The sequence below is a fragment of the Vidua chalybeata genome, chromosome 7, assembly GCF_026979565.1.
Source record: "Vidua chalybeata isolate OUT-0048 chromosome 7, bVidCha1 merged haplotype, whole genome shotgun sequence".
In the NCBI taxonomy this organism is placed as follows: Eukaryota; Metazoa; Chordata; class Aves; order Passeriformes; family Viduidae; genus Vidua; species Vidua chalybeata.
Window position 1 is genome coordinate 19695205 of NC_071536.1, and position 19479 is coordinate 19714683.

The 19479-nt window shown below is 36.9% G+C and overlaps 1 protein-coding gene and 1 long non-coding RNA gene across 6 annotated transcripts in view; one reads left to right on the forward strand and one right to left on the reverse strand.

Annotated features, from left to right (window-relative positions):
- LOC128790419 (uncharacterized) overlaps nucleotides 1–16434 on the forward strand; it is a 33432-nt gene extending 16998 nt beyond the window's left edge. For 3 of the 5 annotated variants that reach the window (XR_008431745.1, XR_008431746.1, XR_008431749.1), the window contains 2 exons: nucleotides 125–289; nucleotides 777–2506. This is a non-coding gene — a long non-coding RNA (uncharacterized LOC128790419). Of the gene's footprint in view, nucleotides 1–124; nucleotides 290–776; nucleotides 2507–16286 lie in introns of those variants that run through there. The other 2 variants (XR_008431747.1, XR_008431748.1) reach the window with 2 other exon arrangements.
- LOC128790414 (collagen alpha-1(XXVIII) chain-like) overlaps nucleotides 1–17158 on the reverse strand; it is a 33426-nt gene extending 16268 nt beyond the window's left edge. The window contains exons 1-18 of the mRNA XM_053947094.1: nucleotides 16999–17158; nucleotides 15644–16212; nucleotides 14474–14494; nucleotides 12913–12972; nucleotides 11694–11747; nucleotides 11572–11616; nucleotides 10725–10751; nucleotides 10405–10449; nucleotides 9725–9769; nucleotides 8979–9032; nucleotides 8159–8227; nucleotides 7415–7483; nucleotides 5609–5677; nucleotides 3358–3426; nucleotides 2860–2928; nucleotides 2705–2773; nucleotides 1473–1541; nucleotides 202–273 (exon numbers count right to left, since the gene is read on the reverse strand). Of these exons, the coding sequence (XP_053803069.1) occupies nucleotides 202–273; nucleotides 1473–1541; nucleotides 2705–2773; nucleotides 2860–2928; nucleotides 3358–3426; nucleotides 5609–5677; nucleotides 7415–7483; nucleotides 8159–8227; nucleotides 8979–9032; nucleotides 9725–9769; nucleotides 10405–10449; nucleotides 10725–10751; nucleotides 11572–11616; nucleotides 11694–11747; nucleotides 12913–12972; nucleotides 14474–14494; nucleotides 15644–16212; nucleotides 16999–17158 (1635 nt within the window). The remainder of the gene's footprint in view (nucleotides 1–201; nucleotides 274–1472; nucleotides 1542–2704; nucleotides 2774–2859; nucleotides 2929–3357; nucleotides 3427–5608; nucleotides 5678–7414; nucleotides 7484–8158; nucleotides 8228–8978; nucleotides 9033–9724; nucleotides 9770–10404; nucleotides 10450–10724; nucleotides 10752–11571; nucleotides 11617–11693; nucleotides 11748–12912; nucleotides 12973–14473; nucleotides 14495–15643; nucleotides 16213–16998) is intronic.
- Nucleotides 17159–19479: the final 2321 nt, after the last annotated feature.

The window sequence follows — 19479 nt, forward strand, 5'->3', positions numbered from 1 at the left end:
AATGCCCCACCCCAAAAAATTAGAAAAAGTAAAGTTTTCCCTTAAAAAGTACATTCAAAAGAGATTTTTTTTTCTGAAAAAAATGCGGTACTTTTCCCTTGTCCATGAACACACTCTCTTCTAGGTTTGGGTGTCAGGGAGAACAGGGAGAACAGTAGCAATGCTTGGGGTGAAGTAGATAGACTGCAGAGATGAACCAACCTTTTGTCCAGGGGCTCCATCTTCTCCTGGAAGACCAGGCAGACCTGCCAGTCCTGAAGGCCCTGGATCACCCTGACATCAGTAAAAAGTAAGTTCTATTAAATGAAGACTCAGTACTATTCCTTCTCTGAATTAAGGAAATCTATTTAATATTTTTTCCTAAACTTTAAATACATTTGTAGAAAACATTTATGCATATGAAGTCCTGTCTTTTTTTTATGAAGACAGTTCTCAATACTTTGTACTATCCTACAGTCTGATTGTTTTGAACTGTGCACTTTATATATGCAATTAGAATTATTAGCTATTAATGATTCAGCTTATTCTTAAAAAATAATGCTACCATTTCATTAAGTGGCAGCATTTGAAGGAAATATCAGATAGAACTGACTGTGACACAATGATTGTCATCTTGCTGATGAATATCAATGTAAATCAATTATCATGGCCCTATTATGTAAGATTCAGGAGCCTGACCTGGTTTTAGATGAATTTGGGGTCAAATGGGTTCAATCAGCATTACTGTATGTTGTGAAATTAAAGAGAGAGATTTAATAATTTATTTTCTTTTCCAGCCCCTGTCACAAATCCCTAATAAACAAGAGCAAAACCAGGACAGCCTTGTGCCTTTCCACTGTCACAAAAGTACTTTTTCATCGATTCCCCTATTCTGTGTTAATCTGGCTGTTAATGACATAGGGACTGGTCTTGGGCTCTTGACTGGGACTATCTTGGGCACTTCAGCACTAAAATAATCTGGTTATAGCTTCCTCTCTTCTTAGCAACTCAGCTGTTCTTTCTGTCCACCAGCACAGCTTGTTTCTCGTATGAAGGTGTGAGGATGTAGCCATATTCTGTGTGGAAAGGGAAGGGGCAGCACAATAACCACTGTTCAGGGCTTTTCTTTCACCTCACTGGCTGCAGCATAGCTTACAGTTGGGGCTGCAAATGCTGGCAGCTGTTTAATATTCTGGATGGTTTTCTGCACAGAGCTGTGGGTGAGCTGTGTGCAACAATGACTTGAGCATGAGCCAGGCAGATGGAAGTTTCCAGTCACCATAAGTCTTACTATTTTTTATGGAACAGGAGTATTCAAAATGCTGCCATATCTGGAGGTTACTGGAAGTCTGTGTTAAAAATTCAAAAGACTAAGAACCTAAAATTTATTTCTAAACCTGTGTTTATGTGGCTTCAGAAAGCATACTCAGGAAATATAAATTTATAATCCAAATGAATAAATAGATTAAATAATTTCTCCATTAACAATGTACCTTAGAACCAGGTTCTCCAATTCCTCTTTCTCCTGGCACTCCAGTCTCTCCTGGCAAGCCTTGTTCACCCTTAAGCAGATATTAGTTTTTAACAGCATTATTATGAAAAATATAAAAGCATATGTTTCATTGCTTAAATTTTAAGAAAGATTAGTGTAATATTGTCTATAGTAAGAAGTGTTAAATCCTTGGTCACAAAGATTGGGAATTTGCCACATGTTTTGAGCTGTTGGTGGAAATTATTAATGCTGTAAATCTACACTTGTATGTCCCCGGGAATCTTTCCTGGCAAAGAGCTGATATTTCAGGAGCATATATGACATTCAAAGACAATTCTTTTTTTTTTTTTTTTTTTACTTTTTAGCAGTGGTAATCATATCCCTGCACAATCACTTAAAATGTAAGAGGTGATACTTGATTCTGCAAAGTTCTTTACTTGTCACGGACACTTGACCCACTTACACCTCTAGTTTCTTTATACCATGCTTTAATAGCCTTCAGTCATCCAGAACTTTGTCACATCTTTCAGGAAACTACTTTAAATTTCCATTCCAAACACCTCTAGGGTGATGTCTTTCATTAACAGTTCTGTATTTTGTGAATCATTTAAGACTAAATTATTCTGACAATGGTTTTTGAGAAAAAGTAGTCTTCCTTACACCTTGGACCATTTTTAACATCTAGATAGATACACAAATTCAGGTGAGAAAATAAGTAGCAGAAGTTGCAAGGAAGGCGGGCAATCTCTAATGTATCTATGTATGGATTTTTCTGGAATGGAAACAGTACAGTGAGAATAAAAGATGATTTGGAAATTGGGAGAGTCCTCTCTTTTAGTGCAACTAGTTTTTGTAACAGGTTTACTGCACCTCTACGTAATATGAAGAAACCACAAGCTCAAGGCAGACAGCCCTCTCAGTGGAAGTGTATCAGATGAAGTGCAGCTCACTGTCTTGTATGTGGTACTTGAAAGCTTCTGTGCGAGTCAAGCAAAAACCTAAATAAATAGCCAATAAATGGCTATTTTACCAAGGCTTTTCAGTGGAGTAGGATCTGCTGTATGGTTTATAATATCAATAAAGAAAATATTTTCCTGCATCCATGTCAATACTTAGATTGGTGTTCAGCAATCCAGTTTAATGTGGATAATTATAGAAATAGACCATTTCTTGATCATGCAACATAATGATAAAAACAGCACAATAGCTTTTACTTCAGAAAAATTCCCTGACCTTTGGTCCAGGTATCCCCTGTCCTGGCAGCCCTCTAGAGCCAGGTGGTCCTTTTGGCCCCTCCACTCCCTGAGAAGAGTAGTTAAGTAATTATTAAAAAATAAAATAGTATCTGTTACTATACACTGAAGTGTGGGGTTAGGGGGAAATTGTACCTTTTCTCCTTGAATTCCAACTCCAGGTAATCCAACTGATCCTGGTAAACCAGGAGGACCACACTCACCCTGGCAAACAAAGTACAGTTGCTTAGTTGTGCAAGGATACAGAAACAATCTGAGACAACTCCCATGCTAGTCAGTACATGTTGACTTCTTTTGAAGTCAGTAAAGCTGGGGATCTGACCTTTTATCTTTCACACATGCATTTATTCCCCACTGGTTCAGTTGCAAACAACCTCTAGTCTCCTTTTCCTTTTTAAAACCTTAACTTTTACACAGAATCAGATGCTTTTTCTAACATACTCTATTTTAATATGAGGAGATGTTAAAATGGGTTGGGAGAATTTATTTGGCATAAATCTCAACTAAATACCACATTATCCAGTGTCTTTTATGGGTTCCTTGCCTCATTGTACCTTCTGTAGTATCAACCCTGTATTCCCTGTATTAGATTTAGTTGCACTCCATTAATCCCCTGGTGTATTTATTGCTCACCTTTTCACCTTTTATGCTGATGCCTGGAAGTCCACGAGGGCCTTTTGGTCCATCAAAGCCACGATCTCCCTACATGAAAAAATAATAAGTTGTTAACTGTGGAGACACACAGCTGTTCTCACTGAAATAATTAGAGACAGTGTTTGCTCTGTCATAATGAAAACCAAAATGAAAAGAACCATAAAACTGCTCCTGGATCTGTGTTCCAGGACACCAAAGAGATTATCTTTTCAAAAGAGTTTGCCCTGCAATTTGAAATTGCTGAGGAAAGAGCTGAACAAACTTCTTTTTTATCTTTGTGCCCACCTCAATTACTTAAGGTCCTGTTCTGCTTCCTCTCAAATCAATGGCAAAACCATACCTGATGTAAATGCCTGCAGAGCTGAGTATTAACTAAAAACTGAATTCTAGTTATTTTTTTCATGGGTTAATCTCATTAAAGTCTGGGTTAATCTCATTGAAGTGGGATAATGAGGATCTGGCTCCCACTAAGCATTTGCCAGAATGAAGACCAGGTTGACTGTATTGTTACAGAAGCCTATTTGTAAATGTTATTGCCTTTCTAAATGTTCATTTACAAAACAGTACTCTTGGGGAAAGTATCAGTTACTGATAAAGGTACAAATATTGTGCTTTCCTGTACTTCTCTTAAGAAAACATATAGAGGCAGATGTTAGCTTGTATAAATTGTAAAAAAATCACCCAAGCAATAAAATTATGCCCCAGACAGTTCTTTTCTATCCTTAGTAACCAATTCCATAATTTTAACTCTGACAGAAATTCATTATGAGGATTTGTGTTTAAAATAACATTCTTTACTCCTGATGCTTTAGAACATCTGCCTTCATTATCCTTTTTACTAAACTGTAAGCTTGTAGTAATGAAGAAAGCAACTGTAAAATTTGCTTAGATTAACAAATCACCTGTTTAAAATGTGTTTAAAACCAAAGAACTGACATTCTTGGCAGCTACAGATTGGATTAGAGATACATATGGACTCTGTTGATACATGCCTGGCTCCTGGTCAGACTTGGCAGTAAAAAGTAGTACATTTTTTACAGAATGAAGAGTTCCAATAATGCTGACAGAATTCCACTTTGATTATTTTATTCTGCCTATCCATCTCTACTGCTTAATAGTTTTGGTTAGATTATGCATTCATCTGTACTTGTTCCCACTGTGCCCTGTTGCTGTGTTTTAGTTATTAGTTGTGGTGTTTCTTCCCACATGAATTAGTATTTCAGTGGCAATTGAGTGATTTTGAAATGCATTTTCTTCAAATTGCATTTTTGTTAGTTTTCATTGATGAGATCTACTAAGCAGATACAAGCCATCAACAATGAGGTTAATTTATGTAATTCATCATCATAAAATACACACTGTATGTTTGAAGATATTATGTTACAATGTAGCAGCAGTTACATTTCAATCTGGCTGACAACAGTATTGTGCTAAGCAGAAATCCTAAGATTTTTAGTAAAGGGCTACTCTCAGAGAAAATCTGATTTTTAGGTGGGCTCTGCATCTGTGAAACCATTTTTTATTGTTTTCTCAAGCAGAATTGGTGCTTGCATAAAAATGAGAAAACTGTTTAGTTGCTCATTTAGTTCATCTACAATCTGTGTCACTTTGTTATTGTAACCAAAGGCAACAACTCAGCCTAGCAACTGGTTTTCAGTGGGCAGCAAAAGAATCTTCTACTAAGTCCATCCGTGTAGGTACAACTACCGCTCTCATTATTTCCACTGGATCTGCAAATTAGTAACAGTACCTTTCTTTTCCAATAAACTGAATTCAGTCTTCTGCTAAAATGCAGAAGCCAGTGGCTGAGGTATGTAAGAAGCTTGTAAGCCTGTCTTTATAGCGACAGTAAAGATCTCTATATAAGGACTAAGAAAAAAATCCAACAACAAAATGCTAAATTTTTCATCTAGGAACCTTTTAATGGTATTTTATTTAAAGTCAAATGCTTGAGGCTGTTTAAAAATTATTGAATTAATTCCAAGCTTAGATCCCACAAATCAAGCATCAGGTAATTAAATATTGGCTTTCAGGCCCCAGAGGCTAACCGTGCCTACAAGTCATGTTTGGACCAAGTGAATTCCATCAAAATATATTGGATTGTTTGATGGAAAATTTTAATTAAATTTACAAGGTACTTTCTCAGTTTCCTGTGCCTTCTATGGACTTTTCTTGGCATGCACTCATTTAATGGTGCTGCTCTGGTCTTAGAACACTTTGACTGTTGTACCTTTGCTCCTGGAAGCCCTTCTCCTGGTGGACCTCTTTCTCCTTGAACACCTTGTGGTCCTTGAGGCCCCTGTTAACATAAGTTTAAAATGACCTAGGATATGTATTAATCACTCAGATGAACAGCAGTGCATTCTATGTCATTGTCTGTTATAAGCATGTCTTCAGATGTTGCTGTAGTTATAATCTGTTACAAGTAATACAGTAACACTGCATTCCCAGTGAATAAATGATGAGTGTTCTGGCCTGTAGCAGTAACAATACCCTTCAGGTTACTAAGGAATCACAGATTATATAGATGAAATTTCTACTCCTTACATTTTGGAAATCTTCACTCTCTAAATTTTCATTTTACAAATTCTTGCTAATCCTTATTAATGTATCAGTATAATCATGAGAGACAGATCCAGATTAAAGCCCATGCAGAGTAATGCTGAAAGAGACATAGCTATAGAAAGATGTGACTGTAATTGGCAAAGAGAGAAATGCATGCCCTTCTCTTTTTGAAAAAAGATCTGATAGAAGCACAAGGGGCAAATAACAAAAAAAAAAATGTGTGTCCAACACCTGTGCATATTGAGCCTGCTTCACAGTGTTTTCTCACATCTGTTTTTTAAAGTTTTTTTCTCAGATTTATTGCTTGAGGTTACACATACATCACAGAAAGCTGGTAGATTTGTCTCTGTATAGCCTAAATAGGCTTCTCCTGCACAGAGCTTTAGAATCATTCTTGAGGTATAGATATTTGGACTCAATTAAGCCATTAAAATGAACTTCTTTTGAAGCAAATAAACTTTAAAATAAGTAAAAGAAGCATATTTAGAATATATTTTTAAAAATCAGAATCGCTAGTTATAGCATTATTTTTTTGGCAAGTAAAGATTCACATCACAGGCACCACTTCCCCCATAGAGTGGGTCTTTGCTCTGTGCTGTTATTGAGGAGACTCTGGAAGTGTTACTGCCCTTCTTGGACTGACTGTCTCCACCAGCCTTATTTGTAATGCTCTTCTCCTTGGGCTCTTCAGCAAGCACTCACTGTTCTCCAGTAGTGTATTTTCAAGCAAATTTGAAATCAGTCAGTTCACCTACCAAATGATGATTCTCTTTTTCATGGGAGCACCTCTTATGAAATGTTTATTCCAAATTTTGCCTTGTTAATGGGGAAAAGGTACTTGTGAAAAAACTGAATGAAATTTAATCTTTCATCCAAGTGAAGAGAAATTAATTTAAGTTTGCTGTATTGTAAATAGTTCAGTAAAAGGTGCTGCCTGATATTTAGAAAAAAAGGACCATAAAATTGACATGCTGGTCTTCTGTCTTATCACAACGAGATGGAGTTTACAACTGCCAGGAAGAGGAAGGGAAGGAAAAGCAGGAAGAGACTTCAGAGCCAAACCTACTATAAATTCTGAAAGTCTCCTCCTTGAAGCCATGCTGATGCTAATGTTCTAGTGATACTGAAAAGCAGTCAACTTCAAAGTTATCACATAGGGATTTGACCCTATTAAATCTATCAGGGGACATATTTATTTATATATTTGTGTGGTTTTGCATCAGATGTTATATTTTCATACTCATTTTGGAGATATGATAATTAGAGAAGTTAAGAAATTGGAAACATTTCCAGTTTATTGAGGGAAATGAGAGTCAGACAACATAATATGTGTAAGAGTGAGAAATGGTAGAAGAAAGAAAAGAGGTGGTATAATTTAGCACACACTTTAATATGTGCTAAATCTTCCCCAACTGAGAATTCTTGCTCTCTGTCCGGCTTTCCTCTCACCAAATAAAAAAACCAGACATACCATAAATCCTGGCTCACCAACTCCAGGTGGGCCAACGGGGCCCGGTCTTCCTGTCAAACCAGTGTCACCCTTCAAAGAAAGATGTACTTTGAATACACCTGATTTAGGCATTTTTATGTGTGCAGCATATAACAACTCATCAGGCATTCTTTGCTTGAAATGTTAGATGTAGGAGAATACAGGAACAGCAGAGAAAATCTGAGTGTTCTCAGAGTCATACACCACACAAGGCCCAGCAGGCATTGAACTGGGGCAGTTTCACAGCTTTAGGGGACAGCGTCAGTTCTGCATTTGAGAGAAGACAATGTTGAGTATAAAAGATTAATTATTGCCTTCATACACCCAGCCATGTATCACTTACTGTCCTTTCCCAAGAAGTCAGTATTTCTATCACGGAGTTTCTGTTCTTTTTATGCCAGTCATCTAAACCAACAAGCCTGTTTTGCACAGATTAATTTCTGTTTAAGACTGAATGTGTTTTTACCTAACCATACTCTTCTTGGGTTGAGTTTATAACAAACATAAAAACTACTGTAAAAAAATCCTTTAAAGTATATACTGAAAATGTACTTTTTGTTTGCAACTGTTTGTAAAGTGTTTTGATAACATAGAAAATACCTTTCTAGTACCACAAAACCAGCATTTATGGTCTTGCATTTTCTTGTGAATCAGCAAGTCTATTAGCTCAGCTGTCCTGATTCTTATCCTACAATACATGCAATACAGAAGATGAGATTTTTGTACCTTTGGGCCTGGCAGTCCTATTCCAGTCTCTCCAGGCAAGCCAGGTGGCCCTGGAAGACCTCTTTCACCCTTTCAAAGAATGAAAAGAAAACAACCTTGCTTATAAATTGATGTCTAGGAAAATCAGTTTAACTCACATTGTAAATTAATTTTTAGTGCATCCTGAATTTCAGCCCATTGGAATTGTCTTACACAGCACTTCATTTGTTAATCCTTTCAAAGCTTCAAAATTCCCTTGTAATAATTCATCTTGTACAAAGATAAGAGATTAAACAAAAGGAAAAATGTTTCATAGCATGTAAGTTTTGACACTGAACTGTTCTGTGTATCGCTGTTGGCCAGTTGGTGCAAAGAAGATACCAAGAGAGATAACAAATAATGTCCCTTATACACTTATTTTCAAGTTTTTCTTCAGGACAGTATTCCTTTTGAGCTACAGAATTCTTCTTGAGAATGTTCAGTTTCAAGAAAAAGCTTGATTTGAGATGCCAAACAGAATTCCTTGGAAAAAAAGAGTTTTAAATTGAAAACTGAAGACGTGCAATGCTAAGTAGTATTCTGTGACTCTACCATATTTTAACTGTTGATTAATAAAGATGGGAGTGTGATTTGGACCTGAATTCTATACAAAGAGCAAAGTAATAAATACCTTTCTTAAGAACCTTGTAGAATGCAAAAAGTACACAATTTGCTATCTGTATCAAGTTAAGCTGTTTCCACTACAAGAAGGGTATAGAATATAAGGATAAAATCATAATTGTTGTGGGCTATATTAATACTTTTTAACATTAATTAAGAGAAGAAATAGAGCAGTTCTTGCCTTTGATCCTTGCAGGCCTTCAGGCCCTTGATCTCCAGATTGTCCTTGCAGACCCTATTAAAACAGGAGTGGTTTCAATGAGATTTTTCAAGCTTTCATAAAAATGGCCACTTGAAAAACAGTCTATTATTTGCTGAAGTCTGCATGGAAATAAGAGTTTTAAACATATTAGAACTGAAGCTTCTCTTTGTGATGCATGTATATTTTTAGTTACTCAACCCAGTTGGAGCTGGTTCTGGTATTTGGGGAGAGAATTTGGCTCTCCCTTTTTTTTGAATACAATTAAAGGTAATCTACTTTCAAGATCTACTGAAACATCTATGATGGGCTAAGCTTCTTGGCCATTAGTCTGAGAGTATTGGGATGATGAGACTAAAGATTTTACATGTACTTCTTGAGGAAATGAAATAGTTAAGACATTGAAAGAGAAATGAGTGATTTTGGTCTTTATGGAACTGTATTTGCTGTGGTCTTTGAGAGTGAATGAATTATAAGGATGAATTATAAGAATGATTTATTTGACTAGATTGCTTCTCCAAAATCGTATTAATTTTGCTATTTAAGAAGATAGATTTTGGGTGCCTTGAACTCAGCAACTCAAAGATTCCATGTCAGTAGGGGTATGATATTATTTCAGATCTTTGAATCCCAGGGAACCAGGTATTGTTGTTTTCATAGCTGGTTTTTTGGGTTTTTTTTGGTGTGGTTTTTTTTTTTTTTTTTTTTTTTTTTTTTTTTTTTTTTACCTGTATCCCTCTTACTCCTCTGGGGCCTACTGGACCTTCAGGACCCTGAAAGATAAGTGAAAAAAATTATATATTTCTGTATGTTTAGATTTTGTCAAAACCAGTTTTAGGAAACTTTTTACTAAGCTATCTTATTTAGATATCTTTACATTAAAATCAAAACTAAATTTAAGAGAAGCTCAGCAGCCACAAACTCTTAAATAAATATTTTTAAATTGACTGGTAATCAAAGTACAATGTAATGATGAACAGAGTTCATTATCAAGGACCAGTAATCCAGGATTAAACTCTATTTGCTCTATTTGAAATATTTTAAGCAATTATGCACTAAATCTTAAAGATTGGAGTTAGAAATCTAGTTTTCATTTTTATGTCTCATTCCCTTTGTTTACTATTTCAAGCCTTCTGCCTCTGTTAAAGTAGAGTTTTACCATTGTTTTAAGCAGGCTCAGACTTGGGCCATAAGAGGAATCATACAAAAATGTAGAAAGAGTTCAGGAAGTTAGTAAAAATGGTGTCCTTGGTCACTACATATTTCAAAACTCTCAGATGTCAATTTCCCTCAGCCTTAGAACTAATATATGCCTTAAATCTACCATCCTGCTTGTTATTCAGGGAATTGTATTCTTTTTTGTGGTTTAACTGTGTTTCTTGGAAACAACAACTTTGTGGCTACTTACTCTGTCTCCTTTTATTCCTGGGATTCCACATTCACCTCTTTCACCCTGGAAAGGAATATGAATAAATACTTATGAGTTATATTGGCATATCATCCTTATTCTCTAGGTGCTTTTGTTGAAAACCTAAATGTTATTCTATTCAGGACATATTATAGCACTTATGCTGCAAGTTCATTGAGGAACAGTTGCATCTTCTATTACAGCTTGTGGAGCAGCTGCTAAGATGATGTTATTGTTCCTCACTAGTATTTTAAAGAAATACGGCATATATAATAAACAACACCAAAGATGTAGGCATCAATTCTGACTAAAAGACATACCTTCTCTCCTTTATATCCAGATTTCCCCTGGCAAAACAAAAAAGCAAGGCAGGTTGTGATGAGATATAATCCAAAAGTAGGAACACGAGTATTGGCTTCCTTAATATTCTACTCTCTTCAGAAAAATAGCATTTCAAACAGAAAAGATGACTCTGATAAATATAGCAATATGATTTGAAATACTGTGCCTTTTAGTCATGGCAGATGCTGTTGTATGGCAAAAATAAATTGTATTAATGTATCATTTTAGACTGGGATTCTGGTGATGTAAAAGCAGATCAAGTAGAGTTGATACTTCCATCTTAGTGAAAAACATGCTAAAATAAGAAAACAAGAAAAAGTTACTAATTAAAGAGGATGTACTGAATAAATAAGAAAGCATAAAGTAGAGGGATTCAAATGTGAATGAATTCAGAATTACGCGCTAAGAGACTGGTCCTACACTTACTTCCTATATGTATTTCATTCAAATTTTTCACTGCTATTATACACGGGGTCCTTTATTTGTCAAATTTAAATAAGCCCAGAATGATTCAGGCAGAGTGCCAATTTCTGTAATGTTCTTAGATTATCATATCAGAGCATTTCAATGTTTTGGAAGCACTATGTATTATTGGAGAGTATTTTCTAGATCACACATATAAGAAGGAATTGTTCCTTTTGATTAAGCAATGAGAATGTTTTCAGTTCTTCTAATGTTAACAAATCATTAGATGGTAAACCAGAATTGAAATTTGCTCTTATAACAATAATAAAAAAAAAAAAAAAAAAAAAAAAAAAAAAGGTGGTATTTTGCCTTAAAGGAACACTGCTCACTGGAGAAGGAGAAAAAAAAGTATTTTTTTACCTCTATTCCATCTCGTCCTGGGATTCCATTAAGACCTGGGTCCCCCTATGAATAGTTCAACATCAAGATCAGTGAAATAAGGACAAGACAGATCTTTCTCCTAAATCTGAAAAACCAATCACCTTTGCTCCTTTCAGGCCTGGAGCTCCCTCGTCTCCAGTGCGTCCCTTTTTACCCTGAAAACAACAAAATACAATTCTCATGATATATGTCAGTAAACATAATTTTGTTTTACAATATATATGCTGTTTTTCTCAAAGTTAAGATATTTGCTTCCTATAGATTTATTTCTCAAAATCTCTGCATTTACCATAACATTGAAAATGAATATCTGGGAACAGCAGAACCAACTCAGTAGGCAGTCATTTTTCTCTTTTGTCTTTGTTATAAACAAAACTAGTTTGTTCAGTTCTTCTCTGAAGAAAAGAGGTGATCAGCTGTTTTTGTAACTAGCCAGTTACAAAATGGATGTTTTGTTTTCTTCTCAGCTCTTTGGGGTGTATGCTTCTGTGTAAGAAATACCTGCACTTTCCACGTAAAGACAGCAGATATTAACCCAAACAAAACTACTGTTTGCACACAGTAGAGGGTACATTTTCAATTAAAGTGCATTGTACTGTGCTGCACAAACCCAGGGTGTCTTTCTGTTTGTGTATGTATAGGATATTCAGTTCAAAAGGATGAGGATGGGCAAATCTAGGGTTCTCTTTCAAACTCTGACACTGTCCCTTCACCTTCAGCAAGGGCTATAATGTACTATAGTGCTTTTAGTTCAATGTCAAGGATGTAATATCAGATCATTCAGTTCTTTTTGAAATCTAAGCCCTGCAGTTTAGATCACCAAGCCTTGTATGAAGCAACCCCCTAGATTTGCTAAAGGGGTTCTATTTGAAAGACTATTCTGAAAGAAGTCCAGTCCACTTTATTCTTGTCTCAGTTGTTCCTAATGCTTCAGTATTTTGCTCTCTCTCTTGCTTTCAAAGAGCTTTTTGGATATTAATGTTTGATTTGTGGCTAGTTAGATCCAGCTGGTCTTGTCTGCAACAGGAAAGGTGCTCCTTTCTGCCTTTCATACTGCTGTGGCTAAAACCTCACCACACCACACTGTTCCTCCTGTCTGTTCCCACACAGAGGGAGTGTCTCATGGCGTTCTCTGGCCTCTCTGTGCGCTTCCTGCTGCTGTGGCATCTTCACACAATGTAACTATGGAGGAGTATGTATTGACCTTTGAACTTCTGTTGTCTCAGGATTTGGGTTCAAATAATTTCTTTAAAAATTTTTAACAATTAATTACGTTTCAACTTATACTGTATATCAGTTATTTGAGTGACAGCTACTTACAGCAGGACCAGGAAGGCCTCTTTCCCCCTTCTCACAGTTACATGTGTCAACCTGGGGACACTTTGAATGAAAATAGTACAAATCAGCACATTTTAATGGAAGAGATAGAAAACACACTCACATTTCCTTTAAGTTACTGTATGGCTAGTTTAAATACACCTGTAATGACCAGAAATTATATTTACATGTTTTACAGAAATCTTTTAACTATCAGTTTACCACTCATCCAGAATGTGGCCTCGTACACTCCATCCAGAATTTTGTATCATTCCTACTCCTAAATTTTCAATCATCTTGATAATGGCTTTACCTCCAAACTCTTCACAAGGTCAGTTTATGGGTATGCTGTGTCTGTTTTGTTTTCATTACTAGGCACTGTAGAGATAGCCAAGAAGATGAAGTAAAAAAGCATCTTACATCCCTTTACTTAATTCCATTGTGTGCAGGATAGTTCATAGCTTACCTCTAGCTAGATCTATAAACAAAACATGCATGGATATATTCTTTTAGTTAATGCAACTCATTATAACACTTGATAATCTTTCTTTCTCTTCTGTCATATCTACCATCACGTGTCGCAGTCAAACATCATTATGGTATGTATTTATGTGATTTTTAAGATCTTTTTGAATCTTTAAGATCATGACAGAGTTATCACAGGTACTGGAGTTATTTTTGAAGGAGGGATAAGGAATGTAATTTTTATTTCTGGTTTAGTTATTTATTAAACCTCTGCTCATCTTGAACATGTCTAGAACTAAGAGTTCAAAAATTATTCTTATCTGAATATCCAAATTAGTCACAATATGTTTTCCAAGGCTAACATTGACTGTCTTAATACTTCTATATTGATGGAGAAAATTTAACATGTCAGTGGAAATGAGTGAAAAATGAAATGTTTCAAAGTTTTGCAAACACTCATACTATTTAGCAGTTTGCTTGAGCTGCTTAGGAGAACATTTTTTGTCTGAGATAACTGTGCCTTAAATAGCCCTAACATCTTTAAAAAGAAAACTAACTTTATTCCCTACAAAATGCCAGCCAGACCTATCAAAGCCTGCAGTCAGGGTGACACAGCATGAACAAAGTGGAAAAAAGCAGTGCTGGAGCTCTGAGATCTTACCCTTTTTTAAACCCTCTCACACAGGAAGAGAGTTAAGGGTTAGAACTGCCCTGTCTTCAGCTCTGCGTCATGTTTTCTTTTGCACTGAGTCTGTCAGAGGATGTCAGGATGTATCAGCAAATTCTTGCTAGCCTGAATACTCACACATCGTTTTTTGGGTTTTTTTTGAAAATACTTTAGGTTAGCAAATTACATTAGTAATTAGGAAATTAATAAATTATTAATTACTAAATGCATTAATAAATTACCTTAGCATAGCAAATTAAAGCTCTGTCCTGCAAATTCAAAAACATGTTTAACTTGAAGACAATCCCATTAGACTCAGCATTTAACCAGCTTCCTGAGCTATCAGTTTTCCTGAATTACGCTTCCTTATATTTGTAAACATCTATATTAAGCAGTAAGTCTACACAGGAAAAAAATAGTTAAAATATTTACCTCTTCCTCAGACAGGTCTTTCTGTAAAAGACAGATATTGAAAACAACATTAGAAACTTAAAGCCTTAATCCAACTCTACAGAAAAGACACTGCAAGATGTGAAAATAAGTTCAGCAACTAGCTAATTAAATTATACAATTAATATATTGACTAACATTAATTAAACTTTAATTTTTGAGAAACATTCTAGCAATCTCTAGAACATTATTTAAACCAAACAGCAGCCATATTATTGAAAGAAGGCACCTGAGGATGACTACCTGTTTAGAAGAGGTAAAATAAAGTGTGTTTTGTTACTTGAGAGGTAGTTACTGTGACGCAGGAAGCAGGGATAGTACCAGAGAAGATGGGAAGTGTGCTTTTCAGGGAACCAATGCAAAGTAGAAGGCTGTCAAAGTGAAGGACAGGAAAGCCAACACAGGTACATGTTCTAGGCCTGTGTGAGATCACTTTGGTGTCCATTTCATTGCAGAAGTCCCCTGGTTGTTATTCACAATTCTAGTTTATATCTGTGTGCACGCACAGATAAGGACTCCATCCACAGCTTGTGTCACCAGGGTTATAGGCTAGAATATGGCTCTATTCTCCATACTTTGCAGGGAATGTTTTTTATATATTAAGTTTAAATAAAGAAGAAAGGCATCAAAACAAAGCTCAATTTACATATCTCCTCTTTATTATATGGTAGATTTTCCATGGAAATTTAAAGATGTCTATCACCAAGTTCAAATTTTATCTGAATTGAGCTATCTCCATGGTCTGCAAATTTATTTTCACTTCTACAAGAGCTACATCTTTTTCTGATACAAAAGGCAACTTCACTTTCCTACTTGTAACAGAACAAAGCATTAGGATGTAAAAAAAAATGGGTTTTTTTTTAAGACAAGAGATTTGAAATACCTTTCTTAGGAGGATAAACAAAGATAAAAATAATGTTTAAATCTAATTCAGTTTGCAGTGTCAAATATTTTGGATGACAAGATCTGAATGGTGGGAAGAGAAAGGAAACCTGTATTTTGGCACAGTGATCTCATTAATAATTGGGCTAGTTTAACATGTAAAATGTACAAGTTTCTTCAATGGTATATTGAAGAAACGTATTTTCAAATTTTGGGAAATAAGATTTACATGCGTTCCTAACACTATTTCAAATTCTTTCTCATACATACCATTTCTTTGAGAACCTTCTCCACAGTTTCTTTCTCCTGGAGGTTGAAAACAAACCTGGATGCTGGGACACTGGCCAGGAGCCGGAGCTTGGCAGCATTGCTAACCTCCTCAGCCACTCTGGTCATTCCCATTGTGAAAAATACTATTCCTTGGTGTTTAGCATCAGCTGTAGCTGCAAAAATATCTGGGTTTCTTGGATGATCCACTCCATCAGTGAAAAGCACAGCTACTTTTACACTACCCAAAGTCCCTTCAGACATGTAGAGCTGGGTAAGATTAGTTATAGCATAAGTTGTGTAGGTGCCATGACCTATGTGGGTGATGGGAGCAATGTGGGATTTGAATGCTTCAGGACCTTTCCAGTCATGGAAAGTTTGCTCTATGAAAACAGTGCTGCTGTACTGAAGTAAGGCCATCCTCCAGCGCAGAGTACGTCCAGAACTAAGCTGCAGACTTTTCATTCTGTCTACTGTTTGCAGTACAAATTTTTTCTGTTGTTCATGATTGTAGTCCTTAGCACTTTCGGAGCTGTCCAGTAAAAAAGCAATTTCCAGAATGCAATCTTCATCTAGAATAAATAGGTATGTTGGTGAGTGGAGTGACTTCATACTAAATCTCATTCTACCCTTACATGTATTTTAGGATTGAAGAGTGGGATTGGAATTATGGAAAGTTTTGATGACATCTGTGTTCACAAGTGTGAGCCTTTCAAGAAGATAGAGCTGATAGAGGCTGAGGGATTTGCTCCAGAACAGATACCCCAAGGAATAAAGAACTGACGGTGTGTTGATGTCATGTAGTACGAAATGAGAAATGTTGTAGTGTTTTTTAAATTTCATTCTGTCATCTTGCCTGGTATTTCACTGTATATCCTACCAACATAGGTGGAAGTCATGTATAAGAAAATGAGGCTTACTGAACAAGACACTGGAATGTGATTTGACAGAGCTGGATTTTGAGTGCATGAGTGTTAGTACTGTCCCTAGTACTAACACTCACATCCAGTGACAAAAATTTCCAAAAGCAGGATCTGTAGAGTATTAATTTTCTAAACTACCGATGACATTACTTCTATGAAAATAAAGTTATACAGGCTATTATTCTTATGACAGTAAGAGGCTTTCAGCCACATTATAACAAAATACAGATGCTATCTCCTTTCCTGAAATACACAAAAGGGAGAGAAAAGATGGGAATAAAAATATAAAAGTGCAAAAATAAGGCATGTGCAAATGTAGGATGAAGCAAACCTGGCTGATTATAAGCATCTAGAAGGCAAGTTAACCATATAATCCAGAATCCAACTAAATCAGGATGTTTAAAATCACACGTATTTTAAAATGACAATATTCACCTTGATCACTTGAGCTGGGATATTTTTCTACAATATTTGACAGAATGTGTTTAGGTTTTGATCTTCTCAATCCATATGTCTTCTCTTCCCTGAGATTTTCTGCTAAAAACTCATGATGCTCAAGTATCCACAAAAGCCACCAGAATCTGAGGAACATCATTTGTTTCCTAAACAACACAAATAAAGAAGCACAGCAGTACAAGGATGATAAAACATGATTCAATTTTGCTTCAGCTTAGCAGTCTTGTATTAGCAGTCTTGTTGCTTAGCAGTTGCTTAGCACTCTTGTATTTTAAACTGTCATCCCTAAAAACAAGCTGATTTTGCTTTCTTTGGGTAAAATCTTTTCAAAAACACATTATAAATAATAAATGGAGACATACTGGAATGATTTTCAAGCATAGTGCATATCATTCTAGCACGTGACACACTGGAGACAGACTATTACAAACACATTTCAGTTCTCTTTCACTGCCTGGTATCGTTTGTACAAGCCATGGCTGTACCCATGTGGATGCACTGTGAACCCCCAGTGTAATTCACAGAGGTGTGTGTTTCTAAACCTGCTTTTTCCATGGCTGACATGGAGAGAAAGAGGTACCAAGGCAAACCTCAGTTTTTCCCTGCTCTCTTTACTTTAAGAACTGACAGCTGTGCACATTTCTCCCCACTATCCCAGTCCCCTGGCCTCAACAGTGCTATGGAGAACAGTCATGGCCTGAGGGTGCTGTCGAGGCATGACTGTACCTGCTGTGCAATGCTGGGGACGTGGGCTTAGAGTCCTGAGCCTAGGCTCAGCAGCTACCTACTGATAGGACTTTTTTCCTTCAGAAGGGATTGTAAGTGTTTGTCCTGGCCTCACATGCACACTCAGAGTAGCTCACAGGCTTCTCAGGGTCTGATAAATCATTCCTGCTGCACTTCGGTTTGATTGCCATCTCCCTGCAAACTCTCCCCAGGTAGCTACAGTGCATAGCAAAAGGGCAGTTTGGTGGCAAGAATGAACCTCCCAGGACTGAGCATAAGTCATCTGACTCATAAAATTCCCTAACACATCTTTGACTGCAGGGTTTCTTGATTTCTGATAGTTTAGGGTGGGAATTCCTGTGCCCACAGACACAGACATAGAGGGCAGGGGGTCCTTACCTCAATGCTCCTAAGCAAAAGGCTGCGCAGAGATGCAGGATGCTGCTCTGGGCTCCCTGGCAGCTGCGTTGCTCTCCCTGTGTTGGGTGCTCTGTGAGAAAAGGAGGGAGAAGCCAGGCGGCAAGCTCATGTGAAAATCGGTGTCATATGTCAGGAGGGGCCAGCAGAAAGAAGAAAGGCAAAGAAGAGCAATCCTGGCTCCCCCTCCTCCGCACCCAGCCGCTCCTCCTCCCACCGGGGCTATGCATATTACGTTCTAGGTTTAGTCCCCACAGCCGTTTACACACGAAAATGCTCATCCGTAACTGGGACATGAATGGAAGAGGGCTGTTCTTACTCCAACACACTTCCCTACACACCAGCCCAGTTCTGTTCACCCTCTTCTCCCATCACTACTATACACACTTTACCCTCATACTTTTGCACCTCTCTCATGCTTGACTAGGCAGCTGTTTGTAATGCGCATCATGTTGTCAACATCATCGTAGCAGCTGATGGCTGTAGGATCCCTTTCAAACCTAGAAGGATCTCCTCATAATGAGCAATTACTGTTAACTACTAAACTAAAAAGATATTTGCTTTTGCACGAACTTGGCCAACTGAAATTTCAGTTCCTGGTGAAACTGTCCACCATGAGATGGTCAAAAAAGGCAGGCCAGTCTGAAAGCCAGTTTCAGTTTCTGCAGATTTGTCTTTGTCACACATCTCCTTTTAAAGACTATAATAGGGAACAATGACTGACACATAGCATGATGGCTTCAGAATCTAAGCTGGGTGGCTAAGGATCCTGAAGGCTATCTCTTTTACCAGTGATTGCAGCTTGTCACCTAATTCTTCAAAGATCCTCAGAAAACTTTGCATTCTAAATTAACATATTAAACAAGTTGCTTTTTTCACAGAAATACCTTTTTTCTTTTACTGTGGACTACTAATTTTCCACCAACAGACACACAAAGAAGACCCAGTGCTAACTGCTGTCCTCCTTTCCATCTTCCGTGTCCAGCCACCTCATCCCACTTATCACAGGCACAGCCAAGGTTGAAGAGATTGTGGGGAAAGAATGCAGCTTTGGCTCCAGTTCAGATACGTGAGAGAGACTGGTAAGACAATGCAGCTGGATGCTGAAGCCATTTGCTACGGTTCTAGCCCCCTTTTCTATTTTCCATATTTGCTGGTAATTAGTCCAAAATTGGTGAACTAGGATGGCTGAATGCAACTCTGTATATTATATGGCTGCTTATCCTTACCTAAGCTGAAACTAACTCAGCTACAGCTATTTGTGCCACAATTACAGCTAAGAAAGAATCTTCTGTCAGGGCTGGAAAGAATTGATGT